This window comes from Camelus dromedarius, chromosome 9, assembly GCF_036321535.1.
Source record: "Camelus dromedarius isolate mCamDro1 chromosome 9, mCamDro1.pat, whole genome shotgun sequence".
Taxonomy (NCBI): domain Eukaryota; kingdom Metazoa; phylum Chordata; class Mammalia; order Artiodactyla; family Camelidae; genus Camelus; species Camelus dromedarius.
In genome coordinates this window covers 21979891-22007149 of record NC_087444.1, presented here as the reverse complement: position 1 = coordinate 22007149, position 27259 = coordinate 21979891, and the positions used below count along the sequence as shown (strand labels likewise).

At 40.0% G+C, this 27259-nt stretch overlaps 1 protein-coding gene and 1 non-coding gene across 2 annotated transcripts in view; both read left to right on the top strand.

Moving 5' to 3' along the window:
* Positions 1-27259, top strand: part of SPAG17 (sperm associated antigen 17) — a 190468-nt gene that overhangs the window by 42597 nt on the left and 120612 nt on the right. Inside the window, exons 4-5 of the mRNA XM_031457908.2 lie at positions 14802-14933; positions 26763-26949. Of these exons, the coding sequence (XP_031313768.2) occupies positions 14802-14933; positions 26763-26949 (319 nt within the window). The remainder of the gene's footprint in view (positions 1-14801; positions 14934-26762; positions 26950-27259) is intronic.
* TRNAP-AGG (transfer RNA proline (anticodon AGG)) lies at positions 20953-21025 on the top strand. The gene has a single exon. It is a non-coding gene; the product is annotated as a tRNA-Pro (tRNA).

The following is a 27259-nucleotide window of genomic DNA, read 5'->3' as shown; positions in this document are numbered from 1 at the left end:
AGTTAACTGAGGATTTTCTCTAGAGCTTTTGGGACCTGGGGGTTTTTGAATAGATAAAAAGTCAGAGTAGATCTTGATCAGACATGATGAAGTGATGGTCAATCTAGAATCTCTGCATCAAAGCACATCTACCTCGTGCTGTAACTGAACACACGGCCCCCCATTTCTTTAGCTGGTGAGCCACAGTGTTGCAGCAGCTCTAGCTCATTCCTTTTTATCCATTTTGCACTTAATTCACTCCTTCCTCAGTAAGTGCAAAGTGCACTGAGTTAAATAGAAGTATGTAAAATTCAGGGTGGGATGTTCCCATTTACCAGCCAAATAACCCTGCTCAAATGCCATCTCTTTTGTGAAATCTTGGATTCCTGGAGGCAAAGTTCATCTTGCTGTGTCATGGTGTGGTTGTTTGTTTGTATCCACCTCTCTCTCCTTTGTGGTGAACGGCTTGAGCATTAGAGGACATGTGTTATTCATCACTAAAAGCCCCGTGCTCTAGGCTAGCAATCCCAAATTGTTCTGATCACATATCCCGTCAGTTAAAGAAATCGAGCATTTGTTCACGAACATCGTGAGTGTGTATGCAGAGAGAGACAGAGAGAGAGATGTACCAGAATACAAATGTATTACAAATATCATAGAACATCCTCAAAAATAAGAATTAAAAAGCACAGAATAAAGACAAACATAATCAGGAGTTCTAATATTTGCTCTCCTCCTGAGTAGTCTCATGCATGCCCAGGGGTGCACTTGGAGACAAAAGCCATTGACTTTCGCACTTTGGCAAGATGCAATAAATGTTTGTGCAATGGGTTGGTGGAATGAGTCTCTTTGGCACATCAGGCACTTCCCATGACACCAGTCACTTTCTAAATTAGTGAATCAGTGCCAAGTGCTTTCCCAGCCTCTGAGCACACTGGTTTGGCGAGAGAAGGGCTGGCTGCAGTCAGCCCACACCCGCCTGTTGCGACCTTTTACAGGAAACAACCCGCAGGACGTGTGTGAATGTCTGTGTGATTTGTGTGCTGATTCTTTCATTCTGCGTGTATTTTATTGGTTGTTTACAATGTGCCAATCACAGAGTTAATTCTAGCCTTCAACCTGGAAAACAGATACGGAGACGAGGAATTCTATTCCTGTATGATGACGTGTTCTGTTAAAATTCTATTACCGAATGAGTCTATTACTATATTCTGTTCTAATACCACGTTACCGTATTCTATTACTTTATAATAACAGAGTTGTTTTTAAAGGTATGTTGACTACACAGAGCACTGCCTAAATCTTTCTAAAGTTTGAGGGGTTGGCTTTAGGAACATGGCTTGAAAGCTGAATGGGGGAATTTATGAAGTAATGAAGAAGGAGGGGGGAATGCTAGGCAAAAAGGAATCAGCCCATGCAAAAAAGGCAGATGTAAGACAGCACCACGTAACCAAAGAACTCCAGATAGTGGGTATCCCTGACGGATAGGAGGGAAAGTGGAAGGAGCGGCAGGAACGAGGCTGCACAGGGGTGTCGAGGCCAGGTCGTAAAGGGTTCGTTATGCTCTGCTAAGAAGTGAACACTTTATCTTTTTGGTATGGGAGCCATTGAGGAATTCTGAGCAGGAAAGTAAACTGAGGTGAAGATACTAAGATCAGCATGCAGGAAAAATTCTGCAGGAAAGTGGAGGGGTGGCACTGTTAAAAAACAATCATTTGTTGTATAGCATTTACATTGTATATATAATTTTTTAACTGTCTTGTTATAAAAGCAATACATGTTAATTGTAGAAAATTTAGAAAATATAGAAAGACCATAGCCCATACAGTAGTAGGTACTTAAGTATCTCTAGAATATTCCACCATTCAGAGATGTATGCTTCTTTTTTAAAAATCTGAATTATGTATGCTTTCTGTCATATCCTCTTCCCATATTATGGCACTAGCCTTTTTCTAAAGCCATATCCAGTGTCTATATAATAGAAAGCATGTCTCTATTCAAGTATTCATTTAACCACTCCCCCTTCTGCTAAATATAGACTGTTTACCAATAGTTATAACTCTGATTGTTTCCTTATGAAAAATTTCAAGAAGTGGAATTACAGGGTCAAAGAATATAAATCTTTTGAAAGCTCTTGACACACATTGTCAAAATTCATTTGAGATAATTTGTGCCAACTCACATTCCTTCTAACAGTTCCAATTTAACCACACCCTCTTCAACATTGTGTTTTTGTATTTTAGTCAATTTGATAAGCAAAAATCATAAGATTGAGCATTTAATCATATTTTATTGGCCATGTTTTGTGACTATGGAATTCATTAATGTGAAATGATTATGTAATTTAATTTTCAGATTTCTCATGATAATGGGAGGGGACCCACTATTGTCTAAATTCAGAACAGGGAGTGTTTGCTTTAAGTGTTTTCAAAGCAGATTTTAGATGATACAAAAAGGGATACAAAAAGAAAGAAGCCATTCTCAGGGCCCTGCAGAAGCTCAGGATACACTGCAGGATCCAGCAATGCCACTCTAGGGTACACATCCAGAAAAAACTCTAATTCAAAAAGACACATGCACTCCAATGTTCATAGCAGCACTATTTACAATAGCCAAGACATGGAGACAACCTAAATGTCCATTGACAGATGAATGGATAAAGAAGCTGTGGTACATGTATACAATGGAATACTACTCAGCCATAAAAAAGAATAAAACAATGCCATTTGCAGCAACAGATGAACCTAAAGATTATCATACTAAGTGAAGTAAGTCAGAGAGAGAAAGGCAAATAGCATATGATGTTGATTATATGTGGAATCTAAAAAAAAAGATACAGATTTTATTTACAAACCAGAAATAGACTCATGGACATAGAAAATAAGCTGCAGTTACTGGTGAGGGGGTGGTGGGGAGCAATAGATCAGGAGTTTGGGATTAACAGATACACATTACTATATATAAAATAGGTTAACAACAAGGACTTACTTTATAGCACAGGGGACTATATTCAATTTTTTTGTAATGAGCTATAATAGAAAAGAATTTTAAAAAAATATATATATGTATAACTGAATTGCTTTGCTGTACACTTGAAATTAACATTGTAAATCAACTACACTTCCATAAAGAAATAAGAATTAAAAACAAAAAACTTTATACTCCTAGGCCCTCACCTCCAGAGATTGATTTGGTAGTTCTGGGGGTAGATCCCAGGTAATCAGTATCTTTAGAGTCCCAGGTGTTCTGGGGCAGGCGGTCCACAGGGCACACAGAGGAACACTGATGGGAAACTGCACCACATCATCTGCTCACAAAGGGCGTTCCCAGTAGCCAGCCAGGAGACCTCAAGGCTCTATATGCCTCCTCTATAACTAATGAGTCAACAAGATTAGGAGAGAACAGAGGAAACTTATGAAACAAGACTCTTTATGAAACAGGGCTGGAATAGATTGAAAGGAGGTAACAATAGCCTTGAAGAACAAAATCAAGCTAGAGACACACTACAACTCTGATAATTGTGGAGGAACAGAGTACTGAGGGGAAAAGAGGAGGGAGCCGACACACTGAATACATTCTTTACCCAGCAGGGCATTGGCAGAAATCCCACTCCAGGCTCTCCTGTGAAATGAGCAGCTTGGTAATTCTATATTTTAAAAAAATAAATATTAAAAAATTAAGGCCATACAGATAACTAAGAAAAGGCACTCAAGGGTGCTGATAATATGCAGGTTAAATATGTTACTATGAAAGGCCACAGAGGAAAGTGGAAGGCAGTAAGTAGCTCTCAGACCTGGAGAACACCAGGCACTTCTGGCTGGAGCCCAGGAATCTGCATGTCTAACCAGTTCCCAGGTGGTGCCGATGCTGCTGATCTGGGAGACACACCTTATAATCACTGGGTTAAAAAAAGGTCTCTATTAATTTGAAGGCATGAATCTCGCCATATCTGTACCAGCTTGATCACCAGACTTCTAAATTCACAAGAAAAAAAGAGTGAAAACTAGGTTAAACAAAGAGGGAGGGTACTGGCTTGTAGACACCAGAAGCCTAGGCAGGTTTTAGGGTCAGCTTAGCCCCCGGGCTCCAGCCCCACTTGCTGCATCTGTGGGGTGGCTCCCTCTTCCGACGGACGTGGGGTGGCTGCAGCCTCTTCCTGCAGCTCCGTCAGAACTGAGGACAAGGGGTCCAGCAGCCCTAGGAAACCACTCCTCACGTCCCACGGGCTTGAACTAGGTCACGTGCTCATCATGAACCAGTCCTGGACCAGGGGGATTAGGATTATTTCTGGTGCAAAAGGGTCCACCCCTGGAGCTGCATTTCCCCTGAAGCACATGAGCTGAATGGGAGAGGGGTCAGTGCCTGAAAAAAAAGGTCAGATTCTCCTAGGAAGGAAGAAAGGTGACGGGTGAGTGGAATCCTAACTAAATGGCAAATACCACATTGAGTGGTCCAGTGTTGGGACGCAGGGAGATGGGGGACCAGCCATATTCTGATATCTAGGCTGATCAGTGACTGGCAGGGTATCAGCCCCTGCGCTCAGACTGAGGCAGGATCTTAGGAGACTGGGTTAGGATTTAAGGAGAAGAAGGCTAGGAAATGAGGAAGTTTCTAAGACACAATGTTCAGGCCAGGGGACAAGAGACAGAGCTATATTTAGGGAGGTACCTCTTAACCTTTACCCTCAGGGTTCTTCTCAGGCTGGGCCTGAGAATTTAATTGGCATTGGACAGATTACCAGGAGAAAAGCACAGAAGTTTGCATGTGTTTTACCTGACCTGACATGGCAGCCCTCTTAAGGAAATTAAAACTCACTCCCAAAGAAATGGCAAAAAGTATGGGCCTTTATGTCAGGTTGAGCTGAGAGAGGCAGAGTGAAAAAGTAGCAGAACTATGTGGGGAGGCTAAAAGAAGGTAAGAATGATTTTAGCAAAGTCTGTTTGCAGAGAGCTCTCTCCTCCCAGCTTCTTGTCATCAGGGATGCTGATGTTAATTTCCTTCTGGGGCGGGGAGGGCATCTTTCACGTGGAAGTTTCTATCTCCAGTTTTCACTAAGAAGAGATTAGAATGTCCTTTTTGTATCTTGCTGTTTAAGTGCCTTTAGTTCAAAATCATCCTTATGCCAAAGTGGCTTATTCTACCACCTCTCAGAGCTGTTAGGACGGAGGGGTCTCCCCGTCTCAGGGCGGGGAGAAAGAAGCTCAGCTGTTTGGAGTGGAGGCACCAGGAAGAGACAAAACTAGTTAAAGAGTATCAAGAGTATTCAAACATAAAAACTTGGGCTAAAAAGCTCTATAGCCCTGCAGCTAAGATGAGGATTGGGTATGGAGACTGGGGAGGGGCTAGGATATAGTGCAAGTGTGGAGAGAGTCCTGGTCTGGTGTCTCATGGTGCTCTGGAACCGTTCATGTGTTAGTCTGAGAACCTACTCCTACGTGCAGTCGACTCCTGGAGCTTTGTAATGGTAGCTGTGGGCATCTGAAAACACTCACCTTCGAGTCAAACAAGAAAGAACTCCAAAGACACCGTTTTTATATTTATTGAATGACATATGCGTCAGATTCTGTGAAGGGATTCAGAAAGGTGAGTCAGATCAGGACCCGCCCTTCCGAGCTCCTAGAGGGTACAAACCCTGACCACAAATAATTCCAATACAGGAGAGTTAAATCCCTTCGGGAGGGTGCAGAAAAGTCATGGCGTTGCTCAGGGGTAGTTCTCACTACAAGCCAAAAGAACCAAGAATGATGACTTCAGAGGGGTAGGAGCATCAAGAGCTTGATCTAAAAAAAGAAAAAAATTTGCCATGACAGTAGAATCATGTGTTCTTAACACACACCTAAAGCTAATACACACCTGAGCTTTCTATATCATCCTTCTGTATACTGTCACATTCAGCTTCAAGGGCCTTATATATTTTGCAGGTATGTAACAAACACTCCTTAATAGAAAAGGGAAGCTTTGCTTTTTCCTTCCTTGGAAGAGTAATCCCAACAAACGTTTTTTTTTAATTGAAGTATAGTCAGTTTACAATGTTGTGTCAATTTCTGTTATACAGCATAATGTTATCACTTATACGAGGAATCTAGAAACAAAGACACAAATGAACTTATTTACAAAAGAGAAACAGACTCAAGACATAGAAACCAGCCAACATTTCTAAGACAGAGTCCTGTGCTTTTTGACATGTGCATAGTGGATGTTCAAAATGCACATCTCCTCTGGGAAATTCATCACGTTTCAAATTATACATGTCTGTTAAAGAATAGATCTGTTCTACCTTCCATGTATTTGTTATTGCTGCTTCTGAAACTTCCTCACAGCCCCAAAGAGGTCTTAATCCCTGTCAAATGTTATTATGTTACCGACTTTTATGTAGTCTTGAAAGGGGTTGTTTATTTAGTTTCAGTGACTCCTTGTTACTGCCAAATATTATTTCATTTCAGCACAGATGTAAGGGGTCCAATGACTGGAATTATTTTACAGCCCTGACATTGTCGAGAGATGGATACCAGTTTAATTATGGACAGCTGAAAATGATCCAGGAGTCACCTGCTACAGATATTTATCATCATTACGAACTTCTCACCAAGCTGTGGTCTGAGCGCTTTCATAACGTTCCATTTGCTTTAGACAGACAGGATGATCTATATGGAGCCTGGATCTTCCGTCACCTTTAAATTTATGTATGGACAGCTTAATATTGCTTGATTATTTTCTTTTCCCCTGCTGGAAGTGAGAAAATACGTTTCCGTCATGCCTATTCTTTTTCTCTCCTCTTTTTCTGTCTCTCTCTGTTGCCTGCTCTCACTGCTGCCTTTTTCCTTCCAGCTGTTTTTCCAATTATGCCTTATTGGAAATTATTCATTACTTAAAGAATGTGAACTGGATAGACTAGACATGTAAAGGTTCGAGTAATGCAATGACTGCAATATAGTTGGCACTCAGTAAGTGCAGAAGGAATGAAGCGGGGAGGAGACTGGAGGGAGGCTGAGGAGTTGCAGGACGCCTATATAGTTCCTCCGTCTCATTTTAGAAGAGTAACAAACTTCCTCCTTCTCTGCCACCTCCCATTATACACTGCACCATAACAGAATTGGGTTTTACACCTTTTCTTTATATGTCTGCTTTCCCAAAATAGATCTTTGTCTGTCCTTGTCAGAGGAGAGACAGGGGTAAGTGAAAGGTGCAACCAGGTTACCACCAGCTGATAATAAATTAAGGTCCCCTTCTGCCTGCCCAAATGCACATCACTTCGTGCCTCTTCCCTTTCTCCTAACTTGAGCCGAAAGGTCTTCAAGAATTACAATTCCAATCCTGCCCTGGATAGAAGCACAACAAGAGTAACAGCTAATTTTAATGAAGGTTTCCTGTGCGTCTGTCACTCACCATGTTGAGTCTTTTTACACGTTATTTCGTTCAATTCTCAAATGAGTCTTGTGAGATCAACACTGTTCGTATTCTCTTTCTGTACATCAGTGGTTCTCAACCAGGGACAGTTTTGTCCCCCAGGGAAATTTGGCAATGTCTGGCAATACCTTTGGTTGTCACAGCAGGTAGCTGGGGGCGTGCTAGACATCTTTCAGTGCACAGGGAAACCTTCTGCAACAAAGAATTCCCTGGCTCAACATGCCGATAGTACCACTGTTGAGAAACCCTGCTGCAGCTTAAAAAGCTGAAGTTTAAAGGAATTGAGTGACTTGCCCCAGGCTACCCAAGAGTATTTGAGAAGACTGGAATACAGACGCAGCCCGTGCACTGCATTGCACTGCCCATCAGTCATTACGGCTTCAGCAGCCGCTTCATCATCCCTTGTACCAAAGGAGCTAAAATTCCCAACAAGTATCTCTTCATATAAAAGCATCTCCATATAATTGGCCCTTTTCAGTCATTTGCAAATCACGTGCTTGTCCATCCTTTGTATCGAATAAGCAGAATCAGGCCCACCTAAAGCAGTCTTTCACTCTAAACATTGAAAATTTTGTGAAACACACATGCACGTACATACACTGGGGCAGAGGTTAGTTCCTCTGACTTTTCATATTACAAGCAGATACAGCGTATATAAGACAAAAGCAGAGTGTACAAGCAACAAACTTTGAAGATGGCACATTTACTTTGATGAATGAATTATATATATTTAATCTGGCATGTATTTAATAATAAACATAATTTGTGTTCTACAAGATAACTAGCTAGAAGTGGTAAATAGCAGTATTATGTTTAAGGTGCCAATGATGTTAGCATTCTTCCCTTTTTATTAACTCTTCAATATCTACCATCCCAGTTTTGACAATGTTTTTACAAACTGAGTATCTTTTAATAATCTTAATCATCCCCAAAGTCAGCACATAAACACACGTAGTCTTGTGCAGGCATGCACACACATGCATGCACACAGGCATATGTGTGCACAGACACATGTACACACGCACAGACACCACATGACCACACACACGCAGACACGATCACACACAGCCAAGTCCTAGGTCTTATTCCCCAGAGCAGTCTCCTCTGCCTTTATTCCTCTCTCACAATACAGAGCCACGATCTCACCGGTTTTCTCCCCTACCCACCCACCCACTCACCTTCTCAGATGCTTCTCCTCTGACTCTGGTCCAAAGGGTATTTGCATTTTCCCTTCAGGTCCCTTCCTCTGAATGACCTAGTCCTGGAGTATAAGAGCAACTCCAGGCAGTGAAACTTGAGCGTGGGGTGCAGAGGAAACCAGCCCTGGCCGCAAGGCTGCTGTCACCCTCCAGCCTCCAAGCTCCACAAAGGCGAAACTGTATTTACCTTCAGAGCCAGCCTTAGTTAGGCATTGCGAGCTTTCAGGTGAGAAAGAATACCTATTCTGCCCTAAATTCTCAGTTGCCACGCCTGTTACTTATTGCTTGGAATTGCATCAGCAGTTGCCAGTCCCTTTCATTCTATAACTAAGGGATAAAATCTTTAAGTACAGTTTACTCCCTGGTATGAGTAAAATTCATTCAAAGTGAGTGACCAGTTTAAATCTTTTCTATTTTAGTGACAGGAGGGATTTAGAAAGCAAAAAGTCACTCTGTATCTTTCTGAATTTTTCCTCAGATCAGCCCCGTTTATCTTCAGCTCTACAAATTTCTTGAGGGGCCAGAAAAAAATGCCTTTGCCTAGAAGTCATAGATTTCCATTACCTTTCACCTTGAGTGCTACGTAAATCTGAGTAGATAATTATTAGTATGTATGTACTGAAATGTATGTACGCTTTTCCTACGTTAGTCAACTTTGCCAAGGATGGTGCCAAATAGGATATCTTTCCTTTCAGTTTTGGAGTAAAAACCAAAGGGACAAAGTGATGGGATGATTAAATAAGCATAATTTTATTTATTTTTTTCAAGCTATAGTTGATTTACAATATTGTATTAGTTTCAGGTGTACAGGAAAGTGATTCAGTTATATGTAGAAATACTTTTTCAGATTCTTTTTCCATTATCATTTATTACAAGATATTGAATATAGTTCCCTGTGCTATACAGTAAATCCTTGTTGTTTTAATGAATGTAATTTTAAATGAAATATTAATTTTTTCACTTTTCACTATCACACAGACACGCCCTGACCAAAACAGTAACCACTAGTTATATGTGGCTATTTAAATTTGACTTTTAATCAATTAATCAATAAAATGTAAAATTCAGTTCCTCCATCACACTAGAAATATTCAAGTGCTCAGTAACCACCAGTGCCTGGTGGCTACTTTATTGTACAGGACAGATAAAGAACATTGCCACGATCACAGAAAGATATGTCAGCATTGATACAATGAAAAATTGGAGAATATACAGTGTTAATGAAGGCAGTGGAGAAACAGACCCTTTCATGTAGTGGCGGTGGGAACAAAAATGCTGCTAACTTTTCAAATATCAATTTGGAAGTGTCGGTAGATACTTAAAATACACATGCACTTAATAGAAAAGAACTGAAATTACCTCAATATCCATCAATAGGAAACTGGTTAAATAAATGACCAAACACCCATACAGTAGAAGATTGTGCAAATAATTTTAAAATACATATATAAGCAATACATGTCAGCACAGAAAGCCGTGGTAGATAACTTTGGATGTAAAAACACAAATCACTTGACACTATGAAAGTATGAGACTATTTGTATTAAAATATAAAAGGAGATATATATATATATATGTATGTGTGTGTGTGTGTGTGTGTATGTGTGTATATATATATATGAAATTACTTAAGGTTACACCACGACTGGTTAATGGAATGGTGGAGGAGATTGGGGAGCATTTTCTTTTCATTTTACATCCTCTGATGTAAAATGCACTAAATGATCTAAAACAGCACACTGTTTAGACTTTTTACTATGATGAGGAACCATTGCACTCAGTCATACATTAAAGAAATGAGATAACCAAAAGAATGTGATGCCAAATGAATGAATGAATGAATGAATGAACGAACGAACTAACAAACAGAATTAGATCTGCATGTCAAAGACCTGTTTGCTCAGCCCTGTGCTGATCTGGACTGAGTCAAGTTTATGGATTCTGCTCCTATTTGCTGAGATCTTTACATATCCAACCCAACCCTAAGTCATTGACCCAAGGATAATGGGGTAAAGGTGAAACCATATCTTGTGCGTTTGTACAGCTACAAATCCCATGGACCCCCAAGGAGGGCCTTGAACCCAAAAGATTTTGGGTGGTGGGGGGAAGAACTGGTGACTGGAGCTCCTGGAAGGAAAGTCTTCCCTCACCCCATCCCTCTCCCACCACCCCTCCCTTCTCCACCCTACACAAGCACACCTTTTCCTCTCCTCCACCACCTCCTTCCCCTGGCTTGTTCCGGGCAAGAGAAATGCAGATCCATAATCGTTACCCTTCCTCAGAACTCACCTGGATTGAACATGCAGCAAATTAAGCAATGATTCAAGCTGCTCCCATGTATCTACTTAAAAGCACACCAGGGAAACCAGGCAGCAGAGCTGCAGACCTCGTGGAAGTCCTATCTGTCTGTCTATCACCTATAATCTATCTATCTATCATCTATCTGCATCTGTTTATCATATGTACACATGCATACACATATACGTATGCATGCATGTTTATACATATTTATATATATATACACGCACTTGCACACATGCATTGTTTGGTTTCGTAGGCGTCTGTGGAGCAGGTCTAAGTATTTGTCCAGACAGATGCCATGCTTACCACTAGTGTGGGGAGCATCCACAGAGAGGAGGGACAGGAGAGGGGAAGGGAGGGCACTAGTGTCCGTGGGTGAGCCTGATCCCCAGGCAAGGGGAGAATTTGGCTCCTTTGGTATATTTTTGTTGGATCAGATCATTAGATAGTAAATATGACGGAAGTCTTCGAGCCTGGTCAGTGATAAAGAGGGAAATGTTTTATTTCTTAGTGTGCTCAGAATCACAAACTTCCTCCTAACAGACGAAGGGCATGCAGCCTCAAAATGAGATCTTCACACAGTAAAACAAAGATGTGTCTTCTGCCTCAGCTGCTCTCTCCGAAGCTGTGTTTCCTCCGCACCAGGACTGAAGCCCTCGGGGAGCTTGGCCTGGACTTCCCCCCAGCCCTGGCAGCCCCAAGGCCTGGCCTGAGGAGGTCCAGGAGACACATACAGGTCTCGCCTGGCAACAGTTTTTCTCCATTTAACGAGTCTCATTTGACCGTAAGACTCATTTTTTTTTAAGTTTCTGACTCATGCCAGGCTCAATTATTTGGTATTTTGGCTTGATGGATACGCAGTTTTAACCCACTTAGGGCTGTTTTTCTGCCTGGTTCTGGAAGCTTGGGGTTTTGTAATTACTTCTCAACCCCAGCCAGCTCACTGCTCCTATCTTCTCTTGTACCCCTCATCCTCCCAAGACCTGTGACCCTTGTCGGCTTGTCTCCGCAGCACACACACAGACATAGACACACACGGAGAGACGCACGCACATTAACTAGATACTGGACAAGTAACCCTTGCAATGCTGGAAGGTTGAAGGTTTGAGTATTATTTCAATTAATACAAGTAAGGCAGGGAAAGGGGAGCCTTTCTGGAATGTTATGTGAGAAGCTGCACTTCCTCTTAAATTCTGTCTCTTCTGCAGTTTTTTTTTTTCCCCCTTCCCTTGAAGACTTGTCCTTCAAGCAAGGATTCTAAGGATTTGTTTTTCATCTGAGACCACCTCCTGGCTGCAGACTGGGTGGAACTGTGAACTATGGCAAGTGGGAAGAAAGAATTTTCAGTAGAAATTAATGTATAAACATCTTTCTTTTTCTGTCTCTCCTGGGAATGACCCACATACCAGAAAAATGTTCAGTCTGAGACTTTTAATTCAGTAGAGATTTTCCTTTTCATCGATTATCCCGGGGAGTCGTGCCATCATTCCCTTTGGGGGGAGGCACAGAAAGAAAATGGCCTGTGTGGGAGCCGTCTCCTCCGAGCATCCCTGGGGAAGGACACGCGTGACGGGTTCTGCCCTTGCTCCCAGTTGCACGTGCCCGGCTGTGCCTCTCTCCAGAAGGCTCGCCATCGAACCCACCCTATCTGGCTGCCCGGGGCTGTTCAGGGAGGAGGGAGCCTCCTCTGGGCCCTCCACAGGGCTGCTTCTCCCGGCCACAGTTCTTTCTCACTCTGTGTCCATGAGAACACGAGTACCCAGCATCTCCTAATCTCCCCATTTCACAGTAGGGTATCCTTGAGATTCTGATGTTGTGCCAGATTTTTGTTTAAAACCCAACTCTCAACAGACAGTTTTAGATGGGCCAATAACATTTATGGCCTGCGAAATACCCTTCTCTTGGGACATTTTGTTGTGCTTTGAGTACATTTTAACACAGTGAGGTAACATGGGTAGACTCCTGGGGACAAGGAGCTAGAAAGCATCTCCAGAGACACCCCATCCATCACCCTGACGCCAGGCAGGCTTCCCACACCCCCTGGGCAGAGGTAAATATCCTGTTCTCACAGGCCATCAGGAAGAGACCCAGGCTAGTGCTGACTTCTCTTCAACGCTGTCTATGTTTGTATCACAGGGAAACGCCCATACTAGACTGCTGTGAGCTTTCAAAGAGCCCAGAGTTGTATATTTTGAACCAGATGTAACAAAGAAACCTGACTGTCGGCACACTGTTTAGCTGGTACTGAAAAATGCTACTTCAAACCAAATACACCTACCCTTGAGGCTGGACCCGATTGGACAGCTTTCATTTTATGTGTGACTGTCTATCCCCTTAGGATCCCCTCCTCTGTTGAATCTGGTCAGCATTAAATGGTGAGGTTCTGCAGGTGTACCCTTATGTTTTCCAGCTCCCAGAAATCACAGCCATCACGTCCCCTTCCCTAAATCGTGTTAGCAGGAGGAGAACCGCGGTAAAAAACAAAGAGCTCCGTTTCATGGAGGGTGTTTGCTTAGACACACGCAAAGCCTTCTGACATTTGATGCGTTACTTTGGATTTTAGACCCAGCATCCTTAAGGGATCCTTTCCCTGGATTTCCCCTTCTGCATGCAGTGCACTGCAGGAAACCCCGATGTGGTCTCGCGGCGGTCCGGTTACATTTTGGCATATGATAATCCACAGGGCCTTCTGCAGTTAGGAGCAAAATCGCCATCTCCCTTTCTTTCAGCTATTTCCCTTGGCAAAGGGAACGGTCATAAGGAACCGGATCGGTCAGGAAAGCCCTGACCAAGAGCTGGTACGAAGCTCAGACAAGATGCAGCCTGATGAGATGCGGTGTGCGCCGTCATTGTCTGAGACGGAGGCTCTGAAATTGACACCATATGTGCCCGGAGGAGTAATTGCTCCAAGGGGGGAGAAAAGCAACACGTCAGAACATTTTAGTAACACCTAATTCATCCCGCAGTTATAAATAAGTCTGATGCTTGCTTAAAAACAAAAGTCGAAAGACGCTTTGACTAGATTACTTTTGTGACAGTGCTTCCGGCTGAGGTGAACTTTATGAGGGAGACAACATGAATAAAAAGAAACACGTAACAACTTTTTATGGTATATTTTACATGATTTTATTTTTTTTGCAGTAAATAAAGTGGTTATAGGGCTCCAAGGAAAAGGGCCCAGATGTTAGAGAGTTGTGTGAAATTTAGGGGAAACAAGCTGTAAAAAGCACAGTTATAAAACAGGCTGTCAGTGCCACACATCTGGACAATACAGCTGTATGTTCCTAGTGGCTGTCGTCACCCAAAGAAAACTCAATAACCTTATTTCACCCCAATTAGGCCGCATACCAACAGGATTAACATTAAATTGCAAGGGGGTAGGGCGGGAGCCTCATTCACATGGCGCCTCTGTGTCAAACACCTTTTATCTTTCATTGGAATTTGGTCACCAAGAAATAAAAGATTGCTAATATAGCCATTTCCATTATCATAAAACCCTCTTTAATTTATAACATCCTAATAATTCAGCGTTTGACAGTTTGGAGTATTGGCTACGCCAAACACAGACTTTCTGTAGCATAAAACTGACCCACCAGTCATCCTAACGTGGAGCCCTGCCTGTCTCTCCTCTACCCTCATTTGGGAGTCTGAGTCTAGCACCATTGTGGGAAGCGCTCCCCGCCTTATTGGAAAAAGTTCATTTTCAGACAACCCAATCCATTTAGAGTAGAGGATAAATGCCTCTCTCTACGGCATTGGGGCGTTTTTCCCTAATTTTTTTGGCCAGCCATGAGGCACCTTTGCAGTAAGACAAATATTACAAAACTCAAAATACCATTTCATCTTTTCATCACTGGCAGGCTGTGCCAAAGATTGTAAGACGCCACTTTTGCTAATAATTGTGTTTCTTCATAGGTGTTAACGGCAGCAAAAGCAATTATGGACAGCGGAGAGAAATTAACCTTACCACTGATAGGGAAACTCTTGAAATTTCAGCTTCTCCAGATTAAATTTAAGGACCAGCAGCGACGGGAAAACGAGAAGAAGGTACTGGGCGGGCGATGGTGGGTTTTCTAAAGACGGCAATTAGCGAGTGAACCGTAGCCAGGTTCTCGGGGGCACTTCCTCTCTTTATAAGCCTGCCACGAAGTGTTACCTAGCACATTTAACTGTTGCCTCAACTTTTTAGGGAAAAGCCTATCTAAAGATCTGTTGGAGGAATTAACATTTTCTCAAAGACAAGCCCATCAAAAATAAGTTCCCTTATGCAGAAATCTGACAATATCCAGGGCATGTGGCTGAGGTGGTTTTTGTGGTTGTCTGTTTGTATGCTAATAACAAAGAAGAAAACCAAGGAGAGACACAGAGTCAGGAGAAGTAAATATAAAAGGTGAAAAACCCCGCAAAGTCAGGGTCTAACTATTTAAAATACTTTATACGCTATTCAGTAGGTGTACCTATTAAAATAATAAGCTCCGTCAGCGTCACCTTCCTAATAATCTAAATATTTCAGCAGTGATCCATCACACCCACTCCCATGTTAAATGTCTGATTATTTCTTCACTTGTAGATTTTTCATTTAATTTGCCTATGGAAATCAATCTGTGTGCTTCCCAAAGATTCATTTTTTTTCATCTGAAAAACATACTTTAAAACACTTTTAGCGAAATGAGGCCAGTTTCAAATTCATTTGCTATTTATCCTTAGTCAAAAGAAGAGATGTTTTTCTTATTTTCCGGATCATTTTTGGAAAGCCAAATGCTTCTGAATGTACATGTGTGTGCGCACACATATGTATGAAATGGATTTATAAGTCAGTTGTTTCTTTATGCCCTTAAGCGGAAGAGGCAAAAACCAACTCGTGGAAGAAGAAAGAGAAAAGAGAACGTTTTCCAATAATACCTTCTTCCCCTTTGCAAGACTCCCAAGTCTAAGTTTCCTATTTCAATTGAACTCTTGACAGCATAATTGTAGGAAAAAATAATAATGCCCCCTTATATTTATAATAGAGGGTTTTATGTTTTTCAGAGAGATTCCCCATATAGCATCTTATTAGGGTGATATATGTTGTCCCCAGAAAAATTCTACTCATAATGAACACAGTTGATGGCATAGTTTTCTGTCTATTTAAAGCTCTTTCCATCATGTAGGAGATTTGTACCCTAAGAAATACTCAGGGACGTTAAGACTTGGCAGAAGAAAAATGGGAAAATTCGAAACTAGTATAGAAACATCTTCTCTTGCCTTTTTAAAATTCCAATGTCACATGGGAATCTGAATTATAAAAAGTAGACTGTGAGTCCTGCAAAAATTCTTGCACCTCCTGTTTGCTTTGTGCTTTTCCGCAGCGCCTACAAATATATGTAACGTGCTGAGTGCCGGTTTACTTGTTTGCCACCTATTTTAGGTCAGTAATTGTAACAGGAGTAGGTTTCAGATTTCAGTTAACAAATGTTAAGTAGCAATAAATGGAATATCCTGGCAGATCAGGAAAATTTTTAAAGCTAGAAACAGTATAAAAATATTTCTGCACTATTTTGCTCAGCATTTCTTTGAAATGTGAACGATACAATAATACAGTTATGAGGTTCTGAAGATATGCAAATAATCTTAATTTATGTGTTGAAAATTCAAGAGTCTTAAGGAATTGGAGTTGAATTTTAGGTTTATAAGAATAAAAAAGTAATAGAAGCATAAGAGAACTCTTTGAGCAATTAAGAGCTAACAATTACATAATCCAATTTGATGTCTTCATTAGATTGGTTTCCCAAAATACCAGCCCCAAATCTCTGAGTTGCAACCATACGAGTAAGTGCTAAATAAATTGATGAAAACTAATTGGAATGGAGTACTCTCCAGGAAAAACTCCTGGTAAAGGCAAAACTAAGGGTGTTGTCTGAGGGATGATATAATCTATGTTCATTTCAACAACACTGCCCAGCGGGTCAGTTGGAACAATTGAGGTTAATGCTTGTCAGCCAGGGAGTTTTGCAGACAGCAAAATAAATATAAAGTATGTAAAACTGACACCATACTGTGGATCAGAAAATGAAGAAAATAAAAGGAGGATTTTACCCAATTTTTCTCTTTTCTGAACCCCCGGTAAGATTCTGAGATTCCTGCAAGGAGGGACTATCTTTTCAGCTTTTCAACATCAACGTGAAATCTATGTTTTTCTCCCAGATATTAATCATATGGCTTACATCTCTAAGACCCAGAGTACCTTTCGTATCTTCTATGCTGAATTTTTAGAATTGCGTTTTTTTAAATGAATGCTTAAAAAATATCCATAGCAATACTAGGAAAGAAAATACCAGGGAGAAGGTGTGAACAAAAACAACAAATATAATTAGGCCCCTGCCCCTTTTCCACAGTGAAACAGATGTAACGTATACGATATATTTGATCCTGTTTTAATCAATCAAAACCTTTCTTAAAAAACAAATGGTAAATAATATCATTCCAGTACCAGCCAGATACAGTAAAAATATGATTTTGATTCCACTAATTTTCATAATTTATAACACTTTAATCTGGGCTATGCTTAACATGCATTTGCTTTGTCCGTGCAGAAAGTGTTCTGGCTAATTAATATTATAAAAATAATACAAGGGAAGGTATTTCTTAGAAGAATAGTTTCGAAGCCTTTAGCTCCTAGGTTTCTGGGAGACAGATTCCTGTCTCTAATAGTAATATGTTGAATATATATGAAAACTTTTATCTATGTGTAAACATCTTGTTGATTACTTCCAAATACACATATAATGAAGAAAATATACTGTATTTCTATAAATATATTTTAGCAGTTCAGAACTTCTAAATGACTCTTTCATACAATTAGTCACAAATTAGATTGTATTATAAACTGAAAAAGGGAGTATTTTGTTTAGAAATGAATTTTCCTTGCACACATAATTATCTCAACATTTATTCTGCATTGTTTTAATTTAGTCATCTGAAGACTACAGTTTATGATTCACATTTTTAATCCTTTTTAACTCCAACTTTCATGTTATCTATTAATTAGAAACATTTTAAAAAACCAAAACACTTCATTGTGAATCAAAATATTCCAAATATATTGAAAATCCAGCTAAAAGAAAACATTTAATCATCAAGCAAATTAAAAATGGCTGTAATACCAAAAAAAAAGTTAACCCTTTGGCTGTTTAGCCAAACTAAATCTAGTCTTCTGTGCTTCTGAGTTGAGTTCAGAACATTTGCGTAGGTTTTAGGAAAAGACCCAAATATATTCTAACTGTGCTTTTAATTTGTGAATTCAAATAACCAGCCCATACTTTCTTGGATATTTTTAGCATATCTTTTATAGAAAAGCAGAAGAGTTCTTTCTTTTTCTGGCTTACACACTTAGTACAAGTTGCCTATTTTCCAATGTCCTAGAATTGAAGAGACGGAAGAAGTGCAGTAAAGAATATGGACAGATGGTAGTGGTAAACTTTTCTTAAAGCAACTCAGAATTAAAAACACCTACATTTGATAAGATAAGATGAAGCCCAAACAACCCAGAGCCTGCTCCAGAAGACCAATGAAGAGAAATTAGGGTAACTTTCACAGACGTTTTCCAGCTTACTCCAGTAGAAACCCCGAAACACTGGACACCAGCCAATGTAATGCCATTTTGTATGTGTGTTTTGTTTTAAAAGAAAGGCCATAGGGACATACCAGGAAATTACAGGCTGGTTAGTTTTGATTCAGTTGTGGTTAAAATCTTCAGAAACTATTTTAAGAAATCAAACAGAGGAAGAGCAGAAACTCAGTTTAGAGGGACCCGTGTGGTTTCAGGAAAGGAATAACTTGCTTCGCTAACTGGATGGAATTCTTTGAGGCTGGATTATCGAAATGAGGATACTACCAACAAAACTGTTGGATCTAAAGAGCTACAAAATTCAGCATTTCAGAGTCAGTCATAAATCACTCTCTGGCTGGCTTGCCTGTAAAACAGAGCAATGCTTGCCTAATTGGGATGCTACTAATTAATGAAACCTTTCTACAGACTTTAAGAAAAATGTAAAGGAACACACATATTTCAAATAGAGTAGTATTTTGAAATATAAATTTCTATAGTTACAGCAGATAATAATAATAATAATAATAATAATAATAATAATAATAATAATAAATTAGCCAGCACTATTGTCTGCTTGGCACTATACTAAGCTCTTTATGTATGTTTATCACTTAATCCTTTAAATGACTTTACAAGATACAGAATATTTTTCTCAATTTGCAAATGGGGAAACTGAGGATGTGAAAAGTTGAGTAACTTTCCCAAGGCCAAAGCGACTCAGAGGTGGAGCTAGGATTTAAATCCAAGACTTTCAGACTCTAAAACCATGTTTTTAACCACTTACATACCCCTTGTGAGTGTGTCTCAATAATTATGCAAAATGGCGCTCTTGACTCACAGTCAGTGAAGAGTTGCCCAGAGATGTTCCCTCATGGGACCAAATGGGATCTACTAACTTGCTAATTACGTTGCATACAACAACATCCTGAGGTTACATGGGGGAACTGGTCAAGGAAAGAAACAAAGCTCACCAAAGACACAGGCCTCTGAACTAGCCAACCAACTCCCAATTCCCAAGGGAATCCTGACTTCTTATCCAGTCCCAAGCCCTGCCCAGAAATGCGCTGGTCTCTAGGGGAATCTTTTAAAACTAGACTTTCTGAAATTATTCCAAACATCCTCAGCCCTTCTGGATGCTGAGATAGGATAGCATTGGTGCTAAAACCTCTAAATCACGTAGGATTCTGCAGGAGACAGGCATCAGATAGACATCAGACCTATCCCCTCACCACTACCACACAGAGACATGGCCACGTTCTGATTCTGTGGACTAGTAATTCACCCTGAAGTGGCAATGTGGCACCCCAGGACTTTCTACAGGGTTCTAAAGATTGTGTCATTTGGCCAAGTGAACCCAGTACATTCATAGGCCTACATTTTCTGCACATCAGCAGCTCTCTAGAAAGGCAAGCTCCTAACTCAACCCCATGCAGTATATTTTCTATTTGGCAGGTGAGCAGGGAGGGCAAAGAATAAACAGAAAATATAGAAAAGAAAAAACAAAATGTTTATAATGCCGTAACTCTGTCACAATCAATATTAACATTTTGGTATATTTCCTTTCTTTCTGTCGATTTGTTTCTTTACATAGCTGTAATCATTGTAAAATTTTTTTAATTCATTTTTTCTCAATTCAAATATACCATCATTTTTACTCAGTATCACAGCATCCACATCTATCATAATTATTGGCTGGGTAATAGTCTATTGACTGCCATACTTTTCTTAAAATTCCTTTATTATTGAACATTTCCATTATTTCTGTATTTTTCATAATAAACAGTGTTATGATGAACAACTTTATCATATAAATTTCTTCATATTTTAATTTCCTTAGCATAGGTTTATAGAAATGGATTAATTGAGCCCCAAAATGTTCCCACAACCTTGTGTTTCCACCATAGGTTCTACAACCATTTGAAAGACCCCATTCTCCATTAAAAAAATAATAAATGACCCCCTGGTTCAAATGAACTTTGAACTTATTAAAGATGGAGGAGTTTCATGAAAACAAATCTGTTTAATTATGTTTAATCTACTATACCTCAGACTTACTTGACACCATACATTTCTTTCAGTCCATCTACTATCCTTTCACATCTGTGACCAACAGAATAGATTGTTATGAGATGGAGTGATACCTTGAATGAGAACTGAGTAGCCCTCAGAAGACAGACCTTGTTTCTCAAAAGCCACATAATAATGGAGTGACTTAGTCATTTAATCTCCATGAGCATCTTTTCTTATCTATATCCTTAACAATATTATTGTGGAAGTCTTATGATAGAACATACATGAAACACAAAGTTATGCACAAATATATAGATGGACTATTAACCATAAAAGCAAGATGATGTATAGTATTTACCATCAGTTCCACTGACTTTTACCATTTACCTCCCTTTCATTGTGAAGAACAACAGAATGAATACCCGTTGAGGTATTTGAATGTTGATATGAAAAAGTAATTTGGTGGGGGGAGGATATAGCTCAGTGGTAAAGTGCATGCCTAGGATGCATGAGGTCCTGGGTTCAATCCCCAGTGCCTCCATTAAATAAATTAACCTAACTACCTCCCCCTACAGAAAAAGATATAGTTTTAAGTAATTTAGAAGTAAAATACCATCTAAAATATTTTGAACTGTCAAATGACTAGGTTGCCCTGCTCCAGAGAAGGAGAATTTTGTATTTTTCCCTTTAAAAAGAGAGAATAACAAGATGAAGGATTCTGGGTAGGTATCACTTGATACTCTACTGAGTATGTGAAACACATAAATTTTTTGTTTGTTCCTAAGACAAGAGCGCCACGTCTGCTACGTAGCTTAACTGGTTAAGAAACCTCTGTGCCCATCCAAAGCTTTCTCACAGGAGGCGGTATCCAGATGCTTTTTGCACACACTGCATTTTAAAGAAAATGTACTCTGTAATGAACTTGACTCTCCCTTCAGATGCTGGGGACCGTGTGTTCCCCAACCATGGCAGAAAAGGGGGCCTTTTGGATACATGCCTCCTAAATTTTTGACTTGAATTGGCAAGAGTTCTCTCTGAGTTCTTTAAGTTTGAGCAAAAGACCATAGAATAGGAACCTATATAGTTGCTCTGGAATGTTCTTGTAATTCTACCAATTGAAGATACATCACTGTTAAATGGAAAATGCAGAGCACTAAGTTGTATAGAGGCAACAATAATAATTACATTAAAATTATGCATTAACATAATTTGAAAGAATACATTAATAGCTTCTTTACTCCTCTGGATGGTGGGATTATGGTGGTTTATGTAAGTTCTTTATATTTTCCAATTTTTCAATAATGATTATTTTTTATAATTTAAAAAGATACTTGAAGTAAATCAGGGTTTATAAGTATTTTAAAAATCCTTTGGTGAAAGGAAGGAGATAAATATTGATAATTTCAGTGTTAATGGAAATTAGTTTAATAGATGCTTGTCTCTAGGATACCAAGTTTGGCTTTGCTAAGGGAATGCAAAGACAAAAAAAAAAGAAAGAAAGGGAAAGAAGAGGGTACTTAGGGGAAGAGGAGCTGAGGAAGATGAAGTTCTCTGGAGAAACAGAAGGGCATCCAGCTGGCATTTTTCAGCCCCTGGAACGACAGAGTAGAGGGACCGCAGACCGGTGTGGAAAAGGAGGTGTGAGGGCGTCTAACACGGAGACTAGCAAGAAAACCATAGAAATAAAACAAGTTTAAGGTTTGGGGGTCACTGACACTCCTTGTGTCTCTACCACAGCTATGGGTCTGAGGGCAAACTGAGTGTCTTAATTTATACGGTGGGAATAAAATTACCCATTTTGCAGGTCGCTTTGTGAATTAAAGATGATGATGTCTGGAAAGCACATATCACACTACATAACTAAGTCACTGCTAAGTTACCTCTTATTTTGAAATCTTGGCTGTCAGCGCTGTTCTCTCTAGGATCTCAGGAAACCTTGCAGGAGGAAAGGCTCAGGGAGTCCCTCACCTTAAAGAACCCCAGTCTTTGCTACAGAGGCTCCCAAGGGATGAGAGTTATGTGACTGCACAGGTGTGCATGCCCCACCTACAAGGGCCCACAGGGCTAGAGGACCGTGTGTGTCTTATGAGAGCATAAATGTCTACTGTCCGCAGGAAGTTTTTTTCAAAATGATGGAACCTGAATGACTGTGTAAAGGTGAATGAAATGAAGGAAGGTGAACTGGAGAATAATTTAATCTAAAATGGTTTCTTCTTTTCAGTTCTAGAGATTACCCTGAGATTTTATGTAAAATGATAGTTGTAGAGGTTTCTGGTGGATTTTGATGGCCAGGTTGGGACTTCTCTGTGGCAAGACTAGCTGTTCGCCAGAGAGCTGCACAGGGTTTTCCACTCTAGTGGACTCACCATGATCCCAGGCGTGGCCCTGAGAGCACCTGCACCAGTCTTACCAGTGCCTCCTAGCTGAGTGGATTCAAGGGCACTGGTTTCCTTTTAAATTAACAATCTCAAAATTTCCAATAAGCTTAACACTGACAGAGAGTTCAACCCTATTTCTTCAGTGAGCTTGCTCCCTCACTTTCTGTGATGTTATCTTCTCTATTCAAACCTCCTACCTCGTACCTGACCAATCTGAGTTGATAACTTTGCCTCATCGTTCACTTGAAAAAATGGAGATTTCCTCAACACCATCAAGACCTCTCTCTTTTTTGCACTTGCATCCAGCCACCCATCCCTTCTTTTTTTAAATTGAAGTATAGTCAGTTTACAATGTTACAATGTTGTGTTAATTTCTGGTGTACAGCATAGTGATTCAGAATATATATATATATAGGGGTGGGTATAGCTCACGTGCATGCAAGAGGTCCTGGGTTCAAACCCCAGTACCGCCATTGAAAAACCAAATAAATCAACCTAATTACCTCCCCACTGAAGAAATATATATATATATATATTCCTTTTCATAGTCTTTTTCATTATAGGCTATTACAAGGTATTGAGTATAGTCCCCTGTGCTGTACAGCAGGAACTTGTTCTTTATCTATTATATGCGTAGTAGTTAGTATCTGCAAATCCCAAACTCCCAATTAATCCCTCCACCCTGCTGTTTCCCTCCTGGTAACTGTAAGTTTGTTTTCTATGTGAGTCTGTTTCTGGTTTGTTAATAAGTTCCTTGGTGTCCTTTTTAAAGATTGCATATATAAGTAATATCATATAGTATTTTTCTTTCTCTTTCTGGCTTACTTCACTTAGTATGATGATCTCTAGGTCCATCCATGTTACTGCAAATGACATTATTTTATTCTTTTTTATGGCTGACTAGTATTCCATTGTATAAATATACCACAACTTCTTTATCCAGTCATCTCTCGATAGACATTTAGGTTGATTCCATGTCTTGACTATTGTAAATAGTGCTGCTATGAGCATTGGGGTGCATGTGTCTTTTTGAATTAGAGTTTCCTCTGGATATATGCTCAAGAGTGGGATTGCTGGATCATATGGTAAGTCTATTTTTAGTTTTTTAAGGCATCTCCCTACTGTTTTCCATAATGGATGCACCAAACTGCATTCCCACCAGCAGTGTAGGAGTGTTGCCTTTTCTCCACACCCTCTCAGGCATTTATCATTTGTGGAGTTTTTTTTTTGAATGGTGGCCATTCTGACTGGTATAAGGTAATATCTCATTGTGGTTTTGATTTGCATTCCTCTGATAGTGATATTGAGCATGTTTTCATGTGCCTATTGGCCATTTGCATGTCTTCACAGGAAAAATGTTTGTTTATTTTTTTATTGGGTTGTTTGTTTGTTATTAAATTGTAATAGCTGTTTGTATATTCTGGAAAATAAGCCCTTGTCAGTCTCATAGTCGGCAGATATTTTTTCCCATTCCATAGGAATGTCTTTTCATTTTTTTTATAGTTCCCTTTGCTTTGCAAAAGCTTTTAAGTTTAATTAGGTCCCATTTTTTATTTTTGCTTTTATTTCTATTGCCTGGGTAGACTGCCCTAGGAGAACATTGCTAAGATTTATGTCAGAGAATGCTTTGCCTATGTTTTCTTCTAAGAGTTTTATAGTGTCTTGTCTTATGTTTAAGTCTTTAAGCCATTTGAGTTTGTTTTTGTGTATAGTGTGAGGGAGTATTCTAAGTTCATTGATTTACATACTGCTATCCAGCTTTCCCAACATCACTTGCTGCAGAGGCTCTCTTTTCTCCAGTGTATATTCTTGCTTCCTTTGTCAAAGATTAACTCACTGTAGGTGTGTGGGTTTATTTCTGGGCTCTCTATTCTGTTCTACTGATCCATGTCTGTTTTTATGCCAATATCACACTGTTTTGATTACTGTGGCTTTGTAGTATTGTCTGAGGTCTGAGAGGGTTATTCCTCCAGCTTCATTCTTTTTTCTTGAGTATTGCTTTGGCAATTCTGGGTCTTTTGTAATTCCATATAAATTCTAGGATTATTTGTTCTAGTTCTGTGAAAGATGTCCTGGGTAATTTGAGAGGGATCACATTAAATCTGTAGATTGCTTTGGGTAGTATGGCCATTTTTAGAATACTAATTCTTCCAATTCAAGAGCATGGGATAGCTTTCCATTTCTTTAAGTCATCTTTAATTTCCTTAATCAGTGTTTTATAGTTTTCTATGTCTCAATCTTTCACATCCTTGGTCAGGTTTATTGCTAAGTATTTTTTTATGTGATTTTGGAAAAGATTATATTTTTACTTTCCTTTTCCAATATTTCATTGTTAGTGTAAAGAAATGCAACTGATTTCTTTAAGTTTATCTTGTATCCTGCTACCTTGTTGAATTTATCAGTTTTAGTAATTTTTGTGTAGAGTCTTACAGTATCATGTCATCTGCCTATAGTGAAAATTCTGCCCCTTCCCTTCCAATTTGGATACCTTATTTCTTTTTCTTGTTTGATTGCTGTGGCTAGGACTTCCAATACCATGTTGAATAGAAGTGGTGTCAGTGGGCATCCTTGTCTTGTTCCAGATTTTAGAGGGAAGGCTTTCAGCTTTTCACCATTGAATATTATGTTGGCTGTGGGTTTGTCATAAATGGCTCTTATTATGTCAAGATATGTTCCCTCTATACCCACTTTGGTAAAAGTTTTTTTTGTCGTGAATAGATGTTGAACATCCATCCCCTCTTTGCTCCTCTTATTAAACTGAGAAATTGCCTTTCTTCCTATCAAAGTCCAGTTATTGACACATTCTCTTGATCTTATCTTGCCTCCTCAAGGACTTTAGTCTCCCAAGTGTCTTCAGTATCTCTCTCTCTCCTGGATCATTCCATCAGCCTGCAAACACAGCACCTCCTTACTTTACGTATACACATGCATATACACACACACATACATAGATAGCTTGACCTCATACTCCCCTTCTGCCCACCCATCCACTGAACAGTCTCAGAGCCCTGGTTCCCCTTAACCACCAAACTTCTCGGAGGGGTGGTCCACACAAATTGTTCTCCTACTGTTACTTCCTATTTACTCTTCCACACTTCACCATAACTTCTCTCATAATGTCACCCCTAACAACAAATACTTTCAGTCCTCCAGGTCTCTAGCTGCACACTCTATATTTTTTCATACCTTTTTGACACTTTTCTCTTTGCCAGCATCTCCTCCTATATCCGATCTGTAAGTATTAGAGTTTCCATCATGGTTCCAGGTTCAGTTCTCATATTTCTTGAGCTCTCCTACCCCAGGGGATTTTTTTCTTTTCCCATGCAGCTAACTACTATCTCTGTGTTACCCATACTTGAATTTCTAACTCCAGCCAAACCTCTCTTCTGAGAGGAGAACGTGTGTCTTCAGCCACCTCCTTGTCATCTCAGGAGCATCTCAGATTTAACAAGATAATTCGGAACAGTCTGCTCACCTTAAGTAAAAACTGTTTATCACTCCAGCTCCTCTGTCTCTGGTAGTAGCAGATAGGGGCCCCTGGGGTTAGGCTATTAGATAAACCTAAGTTCTTGCCACCACAGTGTACTCAGAATCCACCACTCGCCCTGCCCACCACCAACTGAGGTGTTTATTAGGCCAGGCTTGACTCCTTTAGGATAAATTCCCTTCCAGAAAGCTGTTTGTGTGACAGTTTCCTAGCATCCGCCTCTCCAGTCCCCGTGTATAGATGTGCCCTCTCACAGCTTGGGTTCCACCGGGGATCTCCTCTCTCCTGGCTTGTAGAATGAATAAATGAGTAAAGAAGTGATTGGATGAAATAAAGAATTCATTCACCTGACAGGATAAAAGCCATTGCTTGCACACTGTATGATTTACAGAAAAAGTCTTCTCTCTTTCCAGGTGCTCGAAGACAGGTTTAAGATTGAAAAGGATAAAGGGAAAGCAAAATCTCCCAAGGAGAAGAAGGCCCCAGGTGCCAAGGTTGCCAAAGGAAAGGGAAAGGATCCGCCTGAGGCAAACTCAGCAGTGAAGAAGACCACCCAGTTAGTAAGGAGGGGAGAGGAGGACGACTGCAAACATTACATTGGTCAGTAAGATGTTCCTTTCACCTCTTGCCTTATGACCTACAGAGTCACTTGGGAAATCATCCCAATAACTATGTTTAATCTTCCTCAGCCTTTTCACTCTCTTCAAGACCATGAATCACATATCCCCCATGACACCCTAATAGAGAAATATTTCTATTTGTAATTCACTTATGTTTTGAGCCAATATTTATTCAGCCATGTGACTTGCTATAGGCACATTACATAGTGCAGGTAACAGATGAAATAATGAGCTGATTGTGCCGCCAAGTTGCTGACTGTCTTGCTGGGAACATACTCATAAGGCAGTGT